Raw genomic sequence first — 21990 nt, 5'->3', positions numbered from 1 at the left:
AAGAAACCTTGTCCAATAGCTGGTAGATTTCCAGTATCCTTCTTGATAGTTGTGTGGTTGGCAACATGCATCTGCAAATTGACTTCTCCCAATTCTTTCAAGGACAAGCTTCGAAAGTCTGGCATTATGACATTGGCTGCCACCTCTCCAATTTCTGGAAATGGATTACTGTCGATCCCCATGGCCTTTTCTGCTTTGGCTGGGAATTTCAAACTTCCTTTCCAAATTTGTTCTTGGATCCTGTCTCGAAAAATAATACAGTTCTTAGTCGAGTGAGATTAAGAATTATGCCACTTACAATATACTTTTCCTTTAAGTTCATCTGGAGATGGAATTTTAACTCCTTTTGGTAACTTAAGGAAGTTGGCCGCAAGCAAATGATCAAAAATGTCATCTACCTTAGTTAAATTGAAAGAGTATTTCCTGTGAAGGTCTTGTTTTTTTAAACTGCTGGTTAATTGTTGTATCCTTATGAATTAATGCTTCACAGATCACAGGTTCTTTCCCCACAATCTCTGCTGCATCAATCTCATAATTAGGATCTCTATAATATGTCTTGTACGATGTATTATTTTGATCTTGTTCCTCTTCTAGTAATGCTTCGTACCTAGACACCTTATAAGTCAGTTCCACTAAGTCTCTGAACTTAGTTGAGTCAAACTTCTTTTGAAGCCTAAACTCTACCCCATTTTGAGCCAATCTCATGAATTCTGGCTCTGGTAGGATGACCCTACATTTGTTTCGAGCCCTTTTAAATCTGGCAATAAACTGGGTAGCCTTCTCATCAGGCCTTTGGCTCAATCTTGCCAAGTCTGCCGTGGAAACCTCTGGCTCCGATTAGAAGAATTGGGCATGAAATGCCTCTTCCATTTGTTGCCATATTTGGATAGAGCCAGGTGTAAGGTTAATATACCATACAAATACTCCCCCAGCCAATGAATTTGGGAATAACCTTAACTTCATATAGTCATTATTAGTAAATTCACCGCATTGAGCAGCAAACCTAACAATATGCTCCACTGTTGATTGGTTTCCATTCCCATAAAAAAGGACAAAATCTCGTATCCTAAAACCTCTTGGGTATTCACGTACCCTATCTACCCATTTTGGGTATGGTTTCCTATATACAGGAGTTTGGATCCCCCGAGCCATCAATCCGCACATCTCTCTAACAATGTCAGCAATTTGGTCTCTAGGGACCATATTTTATGCTTGCTGAACCACTATTGGAGGGACAAACACAGGATTTGGTGGACAACCTTGTGCCTGTGGTCCTCTTGGTCCATAAGGTGGTATATTTGGGATTGGTTGTCCCTGTGGTACAGGTTGCTGTTAGAGGTGTGGGTAACCCTTTGAGCCTGTCCTGCGAAAGGACCTGTGAAAGGTGCTGGAACAGGTGTTGTGTCCCTTCCATTTGTAAGAAAACCTTCCAACCCCCTGAGTATAAATTCGAATAAGGGATTAGTGAACCCCCTCGTGCCAGGTATGGCTTCGAACATGGGATTTGGAATCATTCTTACACCATTTTCTTGTACTGGGCCAGATCCACCGATTTGCATGGCTTCACTGTTAAGTACTGAGGCATTTTGACTTGCCATAGGCCTCGAAATAGGTTCGTACCAAGACTGAGGTAATGGTCTTTCATAGTTCTGATTACTAGTTTGACCGTTAGAATGTCCATTAACTTGTATAGGCTGTTTATCTCTAGCCAATCTTTGTTGAGGGACAGTTAAAACTTCTTCCATGTGTCTTGCGTTTGTTGGTTGGTGGTTATTCATTCGATCCAAAAAGGATGTTGCCCACCTTTCCATCGTGTTCATTAACTGCTGTCCCATGGCATCTACTAGGCCACCCCATGGATTTATTGGCTGAGTAGATGGAACAGTGGATGATCCAATTCCTTGGTCTCGTTCAATATTATGAACACGTAGTACTTGTTCTGAAGTGCTGGTCTGTTCGACCATAGGTTCTGATAAAATGGGAGTTTCCACAGGATGTGTTATCACATTATCCTCTAGATTAGGTATCTCTACCTCTCCTTCCACGCCTTCTTCCAAGCGTTCAATTTCTCCTTGTCTCCTACGTCTAGCCATTTTAATTAGTCCCACTGGGCATGCCAAAAATATATGTTGGCTTTTTGGCTTTCGAAGGTTATTTTTGTAATTGCGAGCGTGCCAGCAAGGATCAATCAATCCTTACAGAAAATTAATTGCCAACCAATTATTAGACGATTGTGTTTTAGTTCTCTCAGCCTCAATGAAGAGGACTTTTACTGGTGGCTTGATTTAGGAGAATTAAATAAGATAACAATTAAATGAAGAACAATTTGAAGCATTTCATTAAAATAAAAAACTTACAATCATCCAAACTCAGCCTCGTAGAGGTTTACAGTAACAATCTACTACTTGAAATTACTCCTATGAACGAAGTGCAGTGCAAAAATTTAAAGTACAAGAATGTAAAGAACATGAAATGTAAGACTGAAAATGTAAAACTGAAAAGGAAAATAAGTAGAATAAGACTGGTTTTTTGGATCTGAGTCTAGGGTCCTTTTTGTGGGCCTTCTCTACTATTTATACTTCTCAAGGATGGCCATCGAACTGCATTTCTAACCGCCGAACTGTTCCTCCATGATCGCTGATCATGTTGCCTTATAATTAGCTGCACTATGCTATCACTTGCAGTTAGGCTTCCCTTTTAAATTTGAATTTAAATGTGAGTAACCGTTGAAGCCACATCACCTTGCATCTCTTTGTTGATCTATTACTACTCAGATCTCGTAATAACCAATACTAACTGCCACGTGTACGATCAGGATCGAAGACTTGAATAGTCTTCCTGTATTACCCTTATTCTGCCATACGTCAAATTGTAATTGACTTGTACAAAATATGTAGCCAACAATAGGAGATGTGGGCACCTTTGGCAACTCACGATGGTCAGATCAAATAATGATTGTGATAACGGCCCTCTCCAATATTTTACACGTGAAGTTATATATATATATATGTTTTTTGCTAAAAAGAAAAAATATATATTTTTATTTTTATTTTTATAGGAGTTTATTAGCCCACTCGCTTATATCATAAAGATAAGAACAATTCAAAGCTAATTTTATTTTAAAAATAAATTATTCTTGGGATATTTAAGAAATTGAAAAAAAGAAAAAGAAAAATAAAGCCATTTCAAACGAAGCCCTAAACAAAAGTTACGATTTGAGATTCTTTTAGTGTAAAAATTACTATGGAGGTTTGGTGTTTTTTTTTTTAAATTTATATTGGTGAATTCATTTTGCAATTATTATGACATTACATATCGATCTCTTTACTTGTTGGATTCATTTTAAGGATTGATGTTTCTGTTTGTGTGGAAAAAAAATCATGTAATCAATTACTGAGGTAAGAAAACATGTAAAAACATAAAATAATATGATCTTGGTCCGTTGATTTGGACACAACTATTGAAAACTTTACCTTTTCTAATCCATTGATTCAATGAGAAATAAAGGCATCAACAAATGATAAGTTGAAAAAATAGTAAATAATTTAAATTTTCATTAATTCTCAAAATCTATTGAGCCCCAGAATTTATATCAGAAATTATAAAAATTTAGACCTCATTTTTATAGAACAAGAAATTTAGACCTCTGTTCTACTACTTTGTTGAAGCCGAAATAGATCCACCTTCCAAGCCTCTTGTTCTCTGGTTAAATGGAGGTTTCTTCAGCTTCTCACTTCCTCATGCAATCCTCGATCCGCCCTGATATCATCACCTTCGTCCACACCAACATGTCCAAGCACAGTCGCCAGCCCTACGCCGTCTCCCCGGTGCCTTCGGAACCATGTGTCGCGGCGGCCGCATGTTCGCTCCGACGAAGATCTGGCGACCGCTGGCACCGCCGCATCACCATCAACCAGAACCGCTCCTTCCCTCCCTCGTCATGGCTCGCGGCCACCGCATCAAGTCGGTGCCAGAGATTCCTCTCGTTGCTAGCGATTCGACTGAGGGACTCGCGAAGCCCTCTTCGGCAATCACAGCTCTGACGCAGATCGGAGAAGACAGTACAGACGCACAGAGGGGGACCTCACCATCTCTCTCTCTCTTGCGGAGAATAAAGACGCACAGAGAAAACAAAACCGGGGTGCCCACTCATCTCTCTCCCACCAGGCTTTCCCACTCATATATTTTTATTATTATTCTTATTATTATTTCCCAACCAACCCTCTCTACACAGACAAAAGTTGCACCCCTCTCCTGATTCTCATTTTTTTACTTTGTCAAACTCCACAACCCCCACACACCACTCATGGTTTCTCTTTCTCTAAAGACCCACACCACTCACATTTTTCTCACCTTTTTCGAATCTCTCCCTCTCTCCTCACGGCCCTCCACTGGGTCACCCACTCAACTTCTTTATTTTTTCTTTTATTTCCTTTACACCAAGACACCCATGTGCCTTGTCCCCTCTCTCCTCCGTTTTGATTCTCAATTTATTATTTTTATTTATTTTCCTTTGTTTCTTAAAAAAAAAAAAAAAAAAAAAAAAAGAAGACGAACTGCACACCAAACTCATTTCCTTTTATTCATGTCGGGGCTCACCCCGATCACCATTTTACACACAAAAAAAAAAAAAAAAAAAACATATATCACACAACCAAACAACCACATCCACAGGCGGGATTTTGCTTCTCTACTCTGCTGCAGGTCTCTTCTTCTTGCCTCCGTCCTGAGCGGCCCTTGACGGTGTTGCCTCCGTGTTTCCTTGTCCACCGAGCACGTTCACTCCCCCAAACTCTTCCACTGCAGCATATGGCGGACCTCCAAATCGGAACATCACGGTGGCCTTCCGCTTGAGCTCCTTGTTTTCTGCCCTTAGCACGCTTATCTCTGCTCGCGCATCCTTATACATGCGTTGGAGCAGAGCCAGCTGGGAGTTTAAATGCTGCACCTCATTTTGTTCTACTCTGCAGCCGGTTCGACAAATTTGTGACCGCCGTCATGCTTTCCACACATGCCTTCAAAGTATACTGATTAGCCTCCACATCCGTTTGCACTGCCATTTTTTGCTCCATCGCCGGCATCGGAAAGTTCAACGGAGCAAACCCAGTGGTGTTTGGTTGAGGTTCACGGGGCACCGCCCCAGTTCTCTCTTTTGTTGACTCGTTGAGGTCGGGAAAGAGGGTGAGCAGTCCACGGGAAGACGAGGACGAGGCCATTTTCTGGGCAACCGAGTGTTACAGAATATCTCTCGCAACAGAGTGTTACAGACTCTCTCTCTCAGCACTGAAGTTTTTTTTTTTCAGAGGTTTTTCGCAGCTTTTCTCAGCCTCAGCCTCAGCCTCAGCCTCCGTCTTATAGCCGAGGCAGCCACGCGCATCGCGCGCCTCTTGACGCCCGACAAACTGGCACGCCTTTTCATGGCACATCTTTTGATAAAGTGGGCACGCCTTTTGATGGCACGCCTTTTTATGGATTGGGCACGCCTTTTGATGGCACGCCTTTTGAAAAATTGGGCGCACCTTTTGAGGATGCGATTTTTTACGGGGTCCGACAAGACTCTGTAAACTGTCCCGACATTGATTCCGGTTAGCTCCTTTATGGGTCCGACAAGACTCTGTAAATTGTCCCGACATTGATTCCGATTAGCTCCTTTATGGGTCCGACAAGACTCTGTAAACTGTCCCGACATAGATTCCGGTTAGTTTCTACAAGGGTCCGACAAGACTCTGTAAACTGTCCCGACATAGATTCCGGTTAGTTTCTACAAGGGTCCGACAAGACTCTGTAAACTGTCCCGACATTGAAAAATGATCTCTTCAAATCTCCTACTATGAATTGTGGATTTAACAAAGTTCGTTAGCCATAAAATTTGAAAAAGAAAAAGATCAAAGAAAATTAAATTGTCATGCTCCATAATTATGTGAATGCCTATGTAATCATATGTTGTATGACACTTCTTTTTTTGGCTCCCTATTCTTGGGATGTACTTTTGGGTCCATTAATGTAGTTAAATTTCGAATATCATTTAAACAAAGATAGATATGTGATGTATACATAAGACCTAGAGAGCCGAGTCACCTGTAAAAGTTATATTATTTTTAAATTTATGTTTTTAGTGAATTTTTTTAAAAAAAAAAATTGCGTACAAAAAATTATTTTTAATTCAATCTAGGATATAAGGATTTAAAAGGTAAAAATGTTAAAATTAAAATTAAAAAACAGTTCACTAAGACACACAAAAAAAAAAAAAAAAGATTTTATTGAACCTTTTTCAAATTTTATTTATGTTTTTTTACTTTTTAAGTACGTTTAATAAAACTTAAAAGTGTAAATCTTTTTGATAAATTAAAAAAAAAAATCACTAAAGAAAAGAAAAAAGCAGTAAAAAAATTGCCAAAAAAATAATTTCCAAACTCCACCTAAGAAGAACAATGCTACATTCACAAAAATCATACACAAGAAAATATGTGACCCAAATTAATTTAAAATGTGGGCCTCATCACGTAAGAGTTGAATTTTTTGAGTAGGTTTCCGTACATGAATTCTATGCACACATTTTTACTAGAAGAAGAAACAAATCAAGGTGAGTAAATAGTGATTTATTCATTGTTAGAGACCAAGGGTTAGCTGATGTGCTCCCTTAGACAAGATGTCCAGATTTAAGTCTAATGCTATATGAACCTATCCCTTTCCGGGCGGTGATTGACAACTTAGTTTTTTGTTTTTTTTTTTTATTTATTTTTTTCACAAGACAAACATTTTACAAAATTAAAAAAAATAAATCCAAACAAAATATCACATCAAATCCCATAACTATTTCATTTTTTCTCTCACAAACATCACATCTAACCATAAAAAAATCCAACTATCTTCCCAAACATAAAAAAAAAAATTTCCAATAATATTCTACAACTAAAAAAATTACAAAAAAACCTACTTCCTAAACACCCACATTATCTATACCACAAAAAAAAAAAAAAAAAAAAAGGCCAGAATAAGATGGACAAGGTAAAAGCTGAAGAAACACAAATGGTTCAGCATATTTCTTCTTGGGTTTGGTTATGGTATGCAACTTACACCTTACACCTTATACCTTACACTTACACCTTACACTTACATCTTTTGTAAAAAATTAAACCTTACACTTACACATTTTTTGAGGTTGCACACCATATGCAACCCACTTACACCTTACACCTTACACTTACACCTTATACTTATACTTACACCTTACACTTACACTTTTTGTGTAAGTGGCACATGGTGTGCACTTGCACACTTAAGAAAACTCCTTTCTTCTTATGCTAGAGAATATCCCCTACCCATCTTGGGAGGTGTACTATTTCTTGGTCTGAAGATGTCTTTTAGATGGTTCCTTTTTTCTGGTGTTTTTTATCCGTGAGAAATGTTTGGTACTCTCTTTTTTTTGGAGTTTCATGACTCTCAATTTAATCTTAGTACTTGATGTGTGTGTGTGGGGTCCATTTATATATGTGTGGATCCCATATTATGAGTGGTTGGAATGAGAGTACAGATTGTGGAAGTCATGTATATATGAAGGTCTCTATCACAATTCTTTATCCATATAGGATATTAATAACTAATACAGCCTAGTACATCTTGAGGAGACAAAACCTCTCTGCCCTCTCCACTGTACATCTTGCACCCACCCAACTCACTTCTATACCCCACGATGAGTTTCTTTGACATAATTGTGTAGTGGAGAAAGACCTTGGAACAAGGAAGATCCGGATTAAAGATCCCCTACTTATCTTCAGATACAAAATTACCCATTTCTCTTCTCTTGAAATAAATAAAAATTCTATCCAAGGTGGTAGGCAAAGGGTGTGATTGGCAAATGCAACAACTGTTGAAGACACTAGTTGCAACATATTAAAAATCAGTTTGCAAAAAGCATAGTTGCCCAAGCCTTATCTCAATAGAGTTGGTTGAGGATTCTGTTTCATGACTTTCAAATCATTAATCATTAGGATTTCTATTGTGAGTATACCTTTGACCTTTTTTTATACGTCAAATCATTAGTCATCCCTATTCCATTTTCAATATAGGTTTGGATTCTATACCCTATCAGAAAAATTAGAGTACACTAAGCTAAGGTTAGTGATTTTTCTCACTTTGCTGAGCTCCTACATCTAACATGATTGTAGCTAATGCTCCACTAAATGATCTTTGCACCGCACACTCTCTTTCCATCATCTATTTTAAAATTAATCAGTGTTAAGAATTGCGGTTGTAAGGCCCCTTGTGATGGACTGATTAGTCTCTTGAGCACTTGAGGTCCTTATGTAGGTCCCGCCACACAGGTTGAATTGCTTGATTTATCTTTTCCCAAAAAATATCTTGGGAGCTCAAATCCACTTGTGCTATGATTCTACTTTTTAGGATTCTTATTCTTTCTATTTTCACCTTCTCCTAAAATTAATTGGCATTAAGAAGGATTAATGCTGTATTTGGTTGGAGAATTTAGGGAGGAATTTGGAAAGGAAAAGAGAAAGGGAAAATGTGTGTGAAACTAGGTGAAATGTAAATATATTTTATTCACATTTCACCTAACTTTTTCCTTTCTCTTTCCAAATCTCTCTTCAAATCCTTCAACCAAACACAGCGTAAGTTGTTGCCCCTATACTCAAAAACTACATTATTACAGAAACCAAGTTTCAAAATGTGAAAAAAATGACTAGAGTCCCAAGTAGGTATTCAAACTTCTCATTTGGTACATTTCACAATTCACACAGTTGATTGAGCTTGTATTCAATGCTTGGATGTTTTGAGAAGCTAAGAAATTATATAAGACATCTTTACCGCATGTAAATCCCAGAAAACAGGTACAGATAAACCAACCCAATTTGTAGTCAAATGGTTTCATGTCCTAATAATCAATCTTTGCCCCGAATCAATCAATGTCCTAACAATTAGGGTCAGACTGTTTTCACGCAATGGATAATTCAAAATTTCTGGAAATAATTGGAGAAATTTTAAAACAAGTTATATACATACTAAATGCTAATAACATGTATGAATTTGCGAAAAACATGAACATAATTATGTAAGTATCAACAATAGTTGAGGGACTGCATGTCAATTCGGAGTTAGTCATAGCATCAATCAAACATATTATTTGCTGAAGCATACTAGAACGAGAGGAAGATAAAGTATGACATAATCAGTAGAAAATCTGTCCATATCTGATATTAAGCATATTTGTCATGCTCATAGTCCTGCTCAAAGCAAGTTAATAACTATTTGATAGGGCTAGCAAGATATGCATTACTTTAACCAGGAAAAGCAATTCAGAGACGAATATTATAAGAGTCGTACAAACTACATAACTTTTCTTTCTAGAAAAAAAAATGTACTGTTCTGTATTGTGCAACTGCAAACAGAGAGTTTGCAGCTTACAACACATCTGTTGCCCGATATGGACATCAGGCATTTCAAAATTTAAGCTCCCCTCACTGTTGTCCTCACTGAAATGGGGAAGAAAATCATTACAGGAACACTCTAGGCATCAAAATTTAGAAAACCTAAGATTTAACTATATTTTGATTTTCTAATATGATTGAAAAAAGTTCCAACCATGTAGTGCTTATTCAGATATGGTGCATCTCTATTACAAAATCAACCCCATGCGATTTACAACCAAAAAAAAAAAAAAAAAAAAAAAAAAGGTGAAGCATAACTAGAAGTTTTGAGCTGATACGCGTGTGGTTAGTGCCGAAGCTGTCTTGAGTTCGTTGAGGTTCCACTAACATGCAATTCCAGTAGCAAAGCGGAAATATAGAATGTTATTCTGTTCATTATTTCGTAAAATGAGGTATGAATTGCTCTGCTAAATTTTGAAAATGGTCATTTTCCCCCTCGAGAAGGCGCACAACCTGCCATCATGTTTGTAGAAAGATCTAATTAGTGAAGGAAAAAAAGAAATATGAAATGTGATAGACTAAAGAAGACAGATATTTCAGGTATATGACTTGAGAAATATTACCATTTAAGCTTTCATATCTTGAACTACGAATGCCATTGACTGTACTCATAAAATAGATGTTTCCTAAAAGTAGGAAAATATTCCTTTTGAGCAAGGGCCTAAGGTTATTCATACCAAATAATTCTTGTTATGCTTTGGCAATTGACAACCAGTTACACCAGTTTAACTTTTATTTTGAACAATAATGCTAGGATGACCACATTTTTTTTACCGTCTCCTATCTTATCATTGCATTGGTAGCAGACATAAGTGATGGGACCCATTTAACCAATATATGAGATGGCAAATACAATATGGTGTACATAAGCATGGTAATTCTAGCATTTGATGATGCCAGATTATCTTTTGATTGCTAACAAAACAAAAATACATTGGTAAATGCCCCTGTTATGTTTTATCAAAATCTGATCAATTGCAAAACGGCTTTAGGTCCCCACAAACAACATAAAAAACAAAAGTACTACATTTTTTTTCCTATTAGGAACACGAATAATTGGCAAACCACAAGAAAGTTGTACACCCACAAAAACCCCATATAGAATGAGTATTCAAAGCATGAAAGAAAACTACCTCTCCCATTGATGGGCGCATCTCAGGGTTGCTTTGCACGCATAAGTACGCTGTTCTGGCCATGTGGTACAATTCATATGTGTCATATGCCTCACCAAGACGAGGATCAATAAGTTCATGTAAGGCGAGTCTCTCAATCAGTGGTTCTGCCTAAATTGCCACAAGATATGATGCCTTAATCACAATGAGACAAAATGAAATAAAAATATGGTTTTCCATTTGGCTAAACATGCAGTCCATAACCAGGAGGGGGGAAAAAGCATTTCAGATTGATTTGAGACCAGTGAAACAGGCACAATTTTGTATCTACAACACAGCCAGATAACATACCCACTGTCGCAGGGACTGTTGTTGGTCTTCTCTCGTAGTGTCAATCACCTTTCGTCCTGACATCAGTTGTATCAGAACAATGCCAAACGAATATACATCTGTTCGTACAGAAACAATACCATTTTCTGCATACTCAGGAGCAAGGTATCTGCATAAATAGAAACCTTCTTGTGATTGTTTAATTAGAAATAACCAAATACAGTTGTAAAATTGCATAATTTTGGCATGCTTCTGTAAAATGAAAATTGTAGAGCACTCACCCAAATGTACCGAGTATCCTTGTTTGGACAGGATCAGTAGTCTTCCACTTAGCAAGGCCAAAGTCACCTAGCTGAAAAGATAACTCTATAAGCCACAAGGAATGAAATAACTGGTATTTACACCCCTACATCCCAAAACTTCATTTATCTTATGATCTTCCATTAAAGTCATGTCTAGCTTAACAAATATCTTTGTTCTTTCAACCTGATGAACCTAGGTAACAAAGGGATAAACCTAGGTGTCGTAGCTGTCTAACCTTGAATGGTTAACACACGGACATGGTACTTCTACGAAGTTATTAAAATTTTTATTTTATCACCTGGATGAGATGAAGTGCCTATGCAACTTAGAATGTCCTACAAGAAAACTTGGCATTATTTTTAATTAATTATGTAACGCTAAACTATAAAAGTATGCCCAATTTACTAGTTTAGTCCCCATTGGATGCGGGTTTGCGAGGGGTAGATGGGGTACAGGCTAACCTTCGGCATAATTTGCACAAAATGGCTACTTTCAAACCCACAACCTTAAGGTTAGTAGGCCTAGTTTTAACTACTAAACTAGTGAACCCCTGCTTATGTAACACTTCCAGATAAACCAAACCAAACCAAACCAAACCAAGCCAAGCCAAGCCTTGAGTCTCATCAAATGGTTATGTAACACTTCCAGATACTAAGAAAAATATATATTAAAAAGATCCTAGAAATATAAGGCAAACCAAGAATCCCTCCTTTTCCAGACACCGCTACTGGTTACATGCTAACACAACATGGGTATTCCCACAATTGACATGCCATATCACATAGACAGGTAACAAAATCTGACTTAGATGACAAACAAACAGATCTCTGGAAATCTAAACCACATTAAATCATAAGCAAAAACCATGATAATGCATTTAAATGTCTTTTTTTTTTTTTCTAATGGTAATATAAGTCCATGTGGAATAGAAATGTTCAATGCTTCCAAGCAATGCAAAAACAGAGATTCCCTTGTCTAAAAGTTTTCCAAATACCAAATGCTAGTATGAAAAACTTTTAATTAATGCAAGTGTTGAGCAAATTTATCCCTTCACTGTTAGTTTTAGTTAACAATAAAAATGGATGGTCAAAATTGGTATCATTTAAACATTCGGGGTTTAATTTGTCACCAAGGTCAAACCCTGTTTTTGATTTTATTTTATTTTATAAATTTCCCAAAATTTTACTTTGTGCAAATATGAAGTAAATTAAGGTCTCGTTTGGCAACTCAATATTTTCGCCTAAAAAGCCAACTTCCTACTCTGTTATCAGAATCTTACAATCGCGATTTGATTCATGATTCGATTCGCAATTTTTGCAAAATCGATAGAATCCATGGGTGAATTTATTTTGGAAGTGAATCTCTAATGAATCGCACGATTCACAATCAATTCACAATTTGATTCATGCAATTTTTGAAATTATTGTGTTCGACATATTTCCGACTCTTTTTTTCTCTATCTTTTTAGTGAAAATGACATAATACAATTTCTAATAGCATTTAATACCAAAATAACCAACATATATACATGATGTTAGAATTTCCCATCTTTACCTTCACCTACTCCACTACACACTCCACTTCACCTACCTCCACTTCACCACACACTCCACTTCACCTAACCCACTATCACCTCCACTACACCTACTACCACATTTTCTTCTATATATAGATTGTATAGGAATTGTAATTTATCAATCTTGTAATACAACAATCAGATATCAATCATAATACATAAATTTTTACATGGTATCAGAGCCAGGTTAAGAAGCTAATAATTCTGCTTCACCGGCGGGCGGCAGCCTCGCCTTGGCCGCCCGCCGGACCTCTACACATGCCTTTACTCTCTCTCTGCCAGAACCCTACATATAGAAGCTCCATTTCCTCTCTGCTGCTCGTCAAACATGGCGGCCACCGCTGGTAGCTAGTAATTCTGCTTCAGTCTAGAAAGCATCCCAGTCTTCACTGTGTTTGTTGAAGATTTTCAAGAAGTAGACTCTGTTTGTTGATTCCCAGATCGACCCATAAACTGCAATTCTTTTCTTTTTTTTTTTGTCATAAATCTCCAAAGAGAGATGGAGGTTGAGATCTACAAGAACCACACCTTAGAGTGGGAGATCAGCAACTTCGTCAGGGTATGGCTTTCAGTGATTGTATCTCTCTGCTACTGCTATGTTTCAGCTAAGGTTGTGCCCAAAGGTCTACCTAGATTCTTTACATTCATCCCTGTGCTCTCTCTCTTTCTATTTCTTCCTCTTAATCTCCACTCTATGCACCTCGGAGGCACAAGTGCTTTCTTCATATCTTGGCTTGCCACTATCTTGTTTGCTTTTCACAAAGGCCCTCTCTCAGACCCCTCTCTCTCTGTGCCCAAATTTATTGCACTTGGTTGTTTCCCAATCAAGATCCAACAAAACCCACCTCCCAATTCCAAATCTACCCAAAACCACCAAAAAAAAAAAAAAAAAAAAATAACAAAAAAAAACAGATTTGCACAATACACTCATTTTATTCATCTCGGGATCAACCCTGATCCACATTTTACACCCATAAAAAAAAAAAAAAAAAAAAAAAAAAAAAAAAAAAAAAACCACAACAACAAAAATACACAAAAATCCCAACAACAACAGCTTTGTTTTCTTTTCTGCAGACGGCCACCCACCGATCTACTCTGCCGCCGGTCTTTTCTTCTTGCCTCCGTCCTGGGCGGCCCTTGCCGGTGTTGCCTCCGTATTTCCCACTCCACTGGGCATGATCACTACTCTCTGCTCCTCCACTGCAGCGTATGGCGGACCTCCAAAACGGAACATCACGGTGGCCTTCCGCTTCAGCTCCTTGTTTTCTGCCCTTAGCACGCTTATCTCTGCTCGCGCATCCTTATACATGCGTTGGAGCAGAGCCAGCTGGGAGTTTAAATGCTGCACCTCATTTGTCCTACTCTGCAGCCGGTTCGACAAGTTTGTGACCGCCGTCATGCTTTCCACACATGCCTTCAGAGTATACTGATTGGCCTCCACATCCGACTGCACTGCCATTCTTTGCTCCACCGACCGCATCGGAAAGTTCAACGGAGCAAACTCCGGGGCGCTTGGTTGAGATTCCAGTGCCACCGCACCAGTTCTCTCTCTTGTTGACTCGTTGAGGTCGGGAAAGAGGGTGAGCAGTCCACGGGAAGACGAGGACGAGGCCATTTTCTGGGCAACAAAGTGTTACAGACTATTTTCTGGGCAACAGAGTATTACAGACTCTCTCTCAGCAAACGGAACTATCTTTCTCAGCAACACGAAGGATTTTTCAGAGGTTTCTCTCAGTTTTTTCTCTGCCTCAGCCTCTGCCTTCGTCTTGGTTATATAGCCAAGGCAGACACGCGCATCGCGCGACGCCAGCCGACAACACGGGCGCGCTAGCCAAGGCGCTCACGTGCCTCACCATCATGCCCGGCACACCTTTTGATAAGTTAGGCACGCCTTTTGATGGCACGCCTTTTTATGGATTGGGCACGCCTTTTGATGGCACGCCTTTTGAAAGATTGGGCACACCTTTTGAGGGTGCGACTTTTTAGGGGTCCGACAAGACTCTGTAAACTGTCCCGACATAGATTCCGGTTAGTTTCTACAAGGGTCCGACAAGACTCTGTAAACTGTCCCGACATTGATTCCGGTTAGTTTCTACAAGGGTCCAGCAAGACTCCGTAAACTGTCACAACATTGTCTTCTACAACGGTCCGACATGACCCCATAAACTGTCTTCTACAACGGTCCGACATGACCCCATAAACTGTCTTCTACATCGGTCTGACACCACCATACAGTGTCCTCTACAACGTTATGACACCCCATACAGTGTCTTCACCAACGGTCTGACACGACCATACAGTGTCTCCTATCCTTTTTTATTTTTATGTATTTTCTTGTTTTGTTACTCTCTCCAAACTCAAGTTGGTTAGTTTCTCTCCTCCTTGAGTTTGCGGGGGGCTGTTAGAATTTCCCATCTTTACCTTCACCTACTCCACTACACACTCCACTTCACCTACCTCCACTTCACCACACACTCCACTTCACCTAACCCACTATCACCTCCACTACACCTACTACCACATTTTCTTCTATATATAGATTGTATAGGAATTGTAATTTATCAATCTTGTAATACAACAATCAGATATCAATCATAATACATAAATTTTTACACATGATTTGCTTTTATTTTAGTGATCATGGAGTTTTCAATAAGATCCAATCAGATTCAGTAAGACCCAACCTATTTTTAATCTTTCTTCTCATTTTTTCCCCTTTAAAAAATCATAATATATCTTCTAAAGATGTTTAAGATTAAAGTTGCACTATGATTTATCTATTGCTATTTTATTAAAGGAAAAGGAGATAAGTGTGGAAAACCCTGTCATAGGAAAGATACTGGGAAATGGGATGATTAATACCAATGTTTTGAAGACCAGACCGGTGAGCGAACCGGAAAAGGGACCGAGTGGACGGGTCACCGGTTCAACCGTCGGGTCAATGCGGTTGAACCGTGACGTCACAATTAATATTATATAATTAAAAATATAATTAAAAATTATAAATAAATAAAAATATATATAAATACTCAAATAAAAATAAAAATTGTTGCATAGTATTTATTAATAATATTTAATAAAGTCATAACTGATAAGAAAAAGTCACTTGTTTTAAAGAAATTAAATTTTTTTAACATTTCCTTCAAACAAATTGATTGAATGCTATGGAAATGAAATTTTCAATTCTCTCTCCAATCAATATGATTCAAATAATTTGATTGAATCCCACATAGAATTTTGTAGGTTCTCTTTAAAAAATATTTTCCTATAAATAGCAATAGACTTTCATAATCTCCTCAAGCTTTCAATGAGATTCCTCCTTATGAGAGGAGACTCTTGAAGTAAGAATTTTTAGTCAAAATTTTGCCCTTTAGAATCCCAAATGAGTAGTGGCTATGCAGACTGAGATGGCCACCTTAGAACAGAACCATACTCGGGATCTTGTACCTTTACCTCCTGAGGAAAGCACCGTTGGTTACAAGTGGGTATTCACTATCAAGTATCTTGCAAATGGCTCAGTTGACCGTTACAAGGCCCACTTGGTGGCCAAAGGTTTCACCCAGATTCCTGGCAAGGATTTTGCCGCCACCTTTGCACTTGTTGCCAAGTTTACTTCTGCGCATCTCCTCATCTCTCTTGCAGCATCACATTCTTGGCCTCTTCATCAGCTTGATGTCAAGAATGCGTTCCTTCATGGGGATCTACTTGAGACGATTTATATGGATCCTCCACCCAGTTTTCGGGCTAAGTGGGAGTATTCGGGGAAAGTGTGTCGATTACACAAATCACTATATGGTCTGAAACAGTCTCCACGAGCATGGTTTGGTCGCTTCAGTTTTGTTATCAACTCCATTGGTTTTGTTCAGTACCATTCAGATCATACTTGTTTCATCAAGCGTAATTCTGCGGGTCAGTGTATCATCTTGTTGGTTTATGTAGATGACATTATTCTCATAGGTGATGACTCTACCAGCATTGGTCATGTAAAGGAGAACTTAGGTCAGACTTTGATATCAAGGACCTAGGCAGTCTCAAGTATTTTCTGGGGATTGAGGTTGCACGCTCAAAATAGGGAATTTCTTTGTCTCAAAGAAAGTATACTCCTGACTTGCTTAAGGATACTGGTATGTTAGGGTGTAATCCTATTTCTACTCCTATGGATCCTAATGTCAAGCTCACATCAGAGTCTGGTGAGTTGTTGGATGACCCTAGCATGTATCAGCGTCTTGTACGGCGTCTAATTTATTTGACCAACATTAGACCTGACTTGACATTTGCGGTTAGTGTTGTAAGTCAATTTATGTATGCACCTCGTACAGCGCATCTTGACACAGTTCGTCATATTTTGAGGTATTTGAAGACTTGAGGTATTTGAAGACTTCTCCTAGCTTGGGACTGTTTTTCACAGCTGGTCTTCAATCTAGACTCTCTTGTTTCACCGATGCCGATTATGCGGGATCTAGAATTGATCGACGTTCCACATCTAGCTTTTGTACTTTCTATGGTTATCATCTTATATCATGGAAAAGTAACGAGCAAGCAGTTGTGTCTAGGTCGTCTAAAGAGGCTGAGTATCGAGCTATGGCACAAGGAACATGTGAGCTTCTTTGGCTTCGCTCTATTTTGATAGTGTTGGGTTTTACTGAGACTATTCCTTCCTCTTTATTTTGTGATAACAAGTCTGCCATTATGTTATTCTCTGATTCTGTGCTTCACGAGCGTACCAAGCATATTAAGGTTGACATACATTTCATTAGAGAAAAGGTTCGGACTGGAATTGTGAGCTCATCCTTTGTCTCTTCTTCACAGCAGTTAGCAGGCATATTTACCAAGTCCGTAGGACCATCTTTGCTTCAGTCATCCATTGCCAATCTGCATTTATCAAATATCTTCACTCCAACTTGAGGGGAAGTGGTGAAATGTAGTACATAAAATATTGTAGAATAGGACCTTTTTTTTGTTATGGCCATTGTTTAGGCCTTGATTTTTGTAGAAATTTAATGTATAAAGAGAAATAGAGAGAATTAATTATGTATAGAGAAATAGAGAGAATTGTATTATTGATTGATATATTTTTGATTTATATTACAATGATTCATGATTCCTATATATAGAAGAGGGTGAGTGTGTAGTAGGTAAGGAGTAGGTGAAGTGGAGGTGGTAGTGGTGTAGTGGGTTAGGTTTAGTGGAGTAGGTGAGGTGGTAGTGGTGTAGTGGGTTAGGTTTAGTGGAGTAGGTTTAAGTGGGTGAAGTAGGTGGAGAGTAGGTGGATTTTAACAGCCCCCCGTAAACTCAAGGGGGATAGGAACTAACCAACTTGAGTTTGGAGAGAGTAACAAAACAAGAAAATACATAAAAATAAAAGAGGATAGGTGACACTGTATGGTCGTGTCAGACCATTGGTGAAGACACTGGATGGTGGTGTCATAACGTTGTAGAGGACACTGTATGGGGGTGTCATAACGTTGTAGAGGACACTGTATGGTGATGTCATAACGGTGTAGAGGACACTGGATGGCGGTGTCAGACCGATGTAGAAGACAGTTTATGGGGTCATGTCGGACCGTTGTAGCAGACAATGTTGTGACAGTTGTTGTGACAGTTTACAGAGTCTTGCTGGACCCTTGTAGAAACTAACCGGAATCAATGTCGGGACAGTTTACAGAGTCTTGTCGGACCCATAAAGGAGCTAACCGGAATCAATGTCGGGACAGTTTACAGAGTCTTGTCGGACCCATAAAGGAGCTAACCGGAATCAATGTCGGGACAGTTTACAGAGTCTTGTCGGACCCTTAAAAAGTCGCACCCTCAAAAGGTGTGCCCAATCTTTCAAAAGGCGTGCCATCAAAAGGCGTGCCCAATCCATAAAAAGGCGTGCCAGATATGATGGCGAGGCACGTGAGGGCCTTGGCTGACGCGCCCGTTTGTCGTCTGGCGTCAAGTGGCGCGCGATACGCGTGGCTGCCTCGACTATTTAACCAAGACGGAGGCTGAGGCTGAGGCAGAAGCTGAGACAGAAAAAACTGAGAGAAACCTCTGAAAAATTCTTCCTTTGCTGAGAGAGAAACTCTGTAATACGCTGTAACACTCTGTTGCCCAGAAAATGGCTTCGTCTTCCCGTGGGCTGCTCACTCTCTTTCCCGACCTCAATGAGTCAACAAGAGAGAGAACTGGTGCGGTGGCCAGTGCACCTCAACCAAACACCTCTGTGTTTGCTCCGTTGAACTTTCCGATGCGGTCGGTGGAGCAAAAAATGGCGGTGCAAACTGATATTGAGGCCAATCAGTATACTCTGAAGTCATGTGTGGAAACCATGACTGCGGTCACAAACTTGTCGCACCGGCTGCAGAGCAGGACAAATGAGGCGCAACAGTTAAACTCCCAGCTGGCTCTGCTCCAACGCATGTATAAGGATGCGCGAGCAGAGATAAGTGTGCTAAAGGCGGAAAACAAGGAGCTGAAACGGAAGGCCACCGTGATGTTCCGATTTGGAGGGCCGCCATATGCTGCAGTGGAGGAGCAGGGAGTAGTGATCATGCCCAGTGGAGTGGGAAACACGGAGGCAACACCGGCAAGGGCCGCCGAGGACGGAGGCAAGAAGAAAAGACCGGCGGCAGAGTAGAGAAGAAAAAATCCCACCTGTGAATGTGGTTGTTTGTTTGTATTTTGTTTTGTTTTTTTGTTTTGTTTTTTTTTTTTTTGTTTTTTTTTTGTATAAAATTGTGATCGGGGTTGATCCCTGAGATGAATAAAATATGGTTTGGTGTGCAAAGCTAGATGGTATGAATGGAATTGGAAAAAGATTAAAAATAAGGTGAAAGAAAAATAAAGAAAGAAATAATAAAAATATATTTGAAATCAAAAATGAAAGATGGGGGAAATAAGGAAAGTGGTTTGGAGAAAATAAATAAAAATAATGGAGTTTGAAATCAAACGGAGGAGAGATGATGATGTTTTTTTTTTTTTTTTTTTTTTTTTTTAATATATAATAAAAAGAGATATATATATATATATATATATAAAATAAAGAAAGTGGGGAACAAGGAGTGCACCAATTAAGCTTTAGAATAAAAAAAAGTTTGGGCGGTGGATGCAAAGTGAGGAGAGAGAGTGGGTGTAAAGTGTTTGGTAGTGTAAAATGGATGAAAAGAAAAAATAAAGAAATAAAAGAAGAAAAGGAAAATGGGTTTGAATAAGATAATAGAATAAAAAGAGATAGATATATATATATATATATATATGTTAAAATCCACCTACTCTCCACCTACTTCACCCACTTAAACCTACTCCACTAAACCTAACCCACTACACCACTACTACTCTCCACCTACTTCACCCACTTAAACCTACTCCACTAAACCTAACCCACTACACCACTACCACCTCACCTACTCCACTAAACCTAACCCACTACACCACTACCACCTCCACTTCACCTACTCCTTACCTACTACACACTCACCCTCTTCTATATATAGGAATCATGAATCATTGTAATAGTAATCAAAATATCAATCAATAATAATACATACAATTTATTCTCTCTCTTTCTCTATACATTATTTCTTACATGGTATCAGAGCTGGTTTAAAACCTAGTATTTTCGCTTCCCCGGCGGGCGGCAACCTCACCTTAGCCGCCCGCCGGACCTCAACCTATTCCGCTGATAAAATCAACAAAGATTTGTGCAACTGTAGTCATGTGTGAGGCTGATGGAGAAGAATTCTTCATCTCATATGACGAGACAGTCTGGAACTGGAAACACTGCAACATTCTGCTCTGGAATTCTGCAGCAGCTAGATTATAGCTTGGTTGAGTGCCAAGCTTTGGTTCTTCCACCCACTCTTGAACTTGCCCAGCAAAGTGTGAAGGTTCATGCTTGTGTTGGAGGGACTAGTGTGCGCGAAGATCAGCGCATTCTCTCCAGTGGGGTTCATGTTGTTGTTGGTACTCCTGGTCGTGTGTTTGACATGTTGCGGAGACAATCACTTCGCCCTGTTTACATCAAAATGTTTGTCTTGGATGAAGCTGATGAAATGCTGTCACGAGGTTTTTAAAAATCAGATCTATGATATTTTCCAGTTGCTGCCACCCAAAATCCAGGTTGGGGTGTTCTCAGTTGCTGCCACCCAAAATCCAGGTTGGGGTGTTCTCTGCCACAATGCCACCAGAGGCTCTTGAAATCACCAGGAAATTCATGAATAAGCCTGGAAAGAGAAAAAGCTCATACTAGGATTTGCGAAGTGATTCGCTGCAGGAATTTTGGCTTTGGATGAAACCCTTACCATACTCCACTCATTCTCTCCAACTGTTCTAACTTTTTATTTTTTTTATTATTATTATTATATCAAATAATCAATGCACTCATGTTCCCCACTAACAGTGTCCACTTTTGACCCAAACCATTTTCAATCCATTATTTCTCCTTCACCTTTTGCACCCCACTCACCGACTCTCTCTCCACTTTATCACATGGGTTTGTCCCTCTCTTTCCTCCATTTGATTTCAAAAATCACTTATTTTTATTTATTTTTTCCAAGTCACTTTTCCTCTTTTTTAAATACCCCACTTTATTTTGAAACAATCGCACTGATGTTTTTCATATAATCCATCTATAAATATTTTTTATCTATTTTCTTTCTCCCTTGTTTTCTTTCATTTTATTTTTATTTTTTCAACAAAACACTCCCAAAACAAAAACAAAAAAAAAAAAAAAAAAAAAAAAAAAAAAAAAAAAACAACATTTTACAAACTTGTCATTTCTTCATGCCGGGGATCAACCCCGATCAGCATTTTACACCATAAAAATAAAAAAAAATAAAAAAAATAAAAATAAAAAAACACAAAACAAAACAAAACACAACCAACACAAATCGGAACAGTGGGATTTTTCTTCTCGCCTATTCCGCCGGTCTTTTCTTCTTGCCACCGTCTTGGGCGGCCCTTGCCGGTGTTGCCTCCGTGTTTCCCACTCCACTGGGCATGATCACTACTCCCTGCTCCTCCACTGCAGCATATGGCGGCCCTCCAAATCGGAACATAAAACTGGCCTTCCGCTTCAGCTCCTTGTTTTCCGCCTTTAGCACACTTATCTCTGCTCGCGCATCCTTATACATGCGTTGGAGCAGAGCCAGCTGGGAGTTTAATTGCTGCACCTCATTTGTCCTACTCTGCAGCCGGTGCGACAAGTTTGTGACCGCCGTCATGGACTCCACACATGCCTTCA

The 21990-nt window shown here is 39.0% G+C and overlaps 1 protein-coding gene across 1 annotated transcript in view; it reads right to left on the bottom strand.

The window, feature by feature from the left end:
- Window positions 1-9319: 9319 nt before the first annotated feature.
- Window positions 9320-21990, bottom strand: part of LOC114263645 (uncharacterized) — a 29167-nt gene continuing 16496 nt past the window's right edge. Inside the window, exons 7-10 of the mRNA XM_082921266.1 lie at window positions 11167-11237; window positions 10907-11054; window positions 10577-10726; window positions 9320-9896 (exon numbers count right to left, since the gene is read on the bottom strand). Of these exons, the coding sequence (XP_082777392.1) occupies window positions 9819-9896; window positions 10577-10726; window positions 10907-11054; window positions 11167-11237 (447 nt within the window). The 3' untranslated portion in view covers window positions 9320-9818. The remainder of the gene's footprint in view (window positions 9897-10576; window positions 10727-10906; window positions 11055-11166; window positions 11238-21990) is intronic.

Source organism: Camellia sinensis, chromosome 3, assembly GCF_055761805.1.
Source record: "Camellia sinensis isolate YWXY chromosome 3, ASM5576180v1, whole genome shotgun sequence".
NCBI classification, from domain to species: domain Eukaryota; kingdom Viridiplantae; phylum Streptophyta; class Magnoliopsida; order Ericales; family Theaceae; genus Camellia; species Camellia sinensis.
This window is presented reverse-complemented; position numbering and strand designations above follow the sequence as displayed.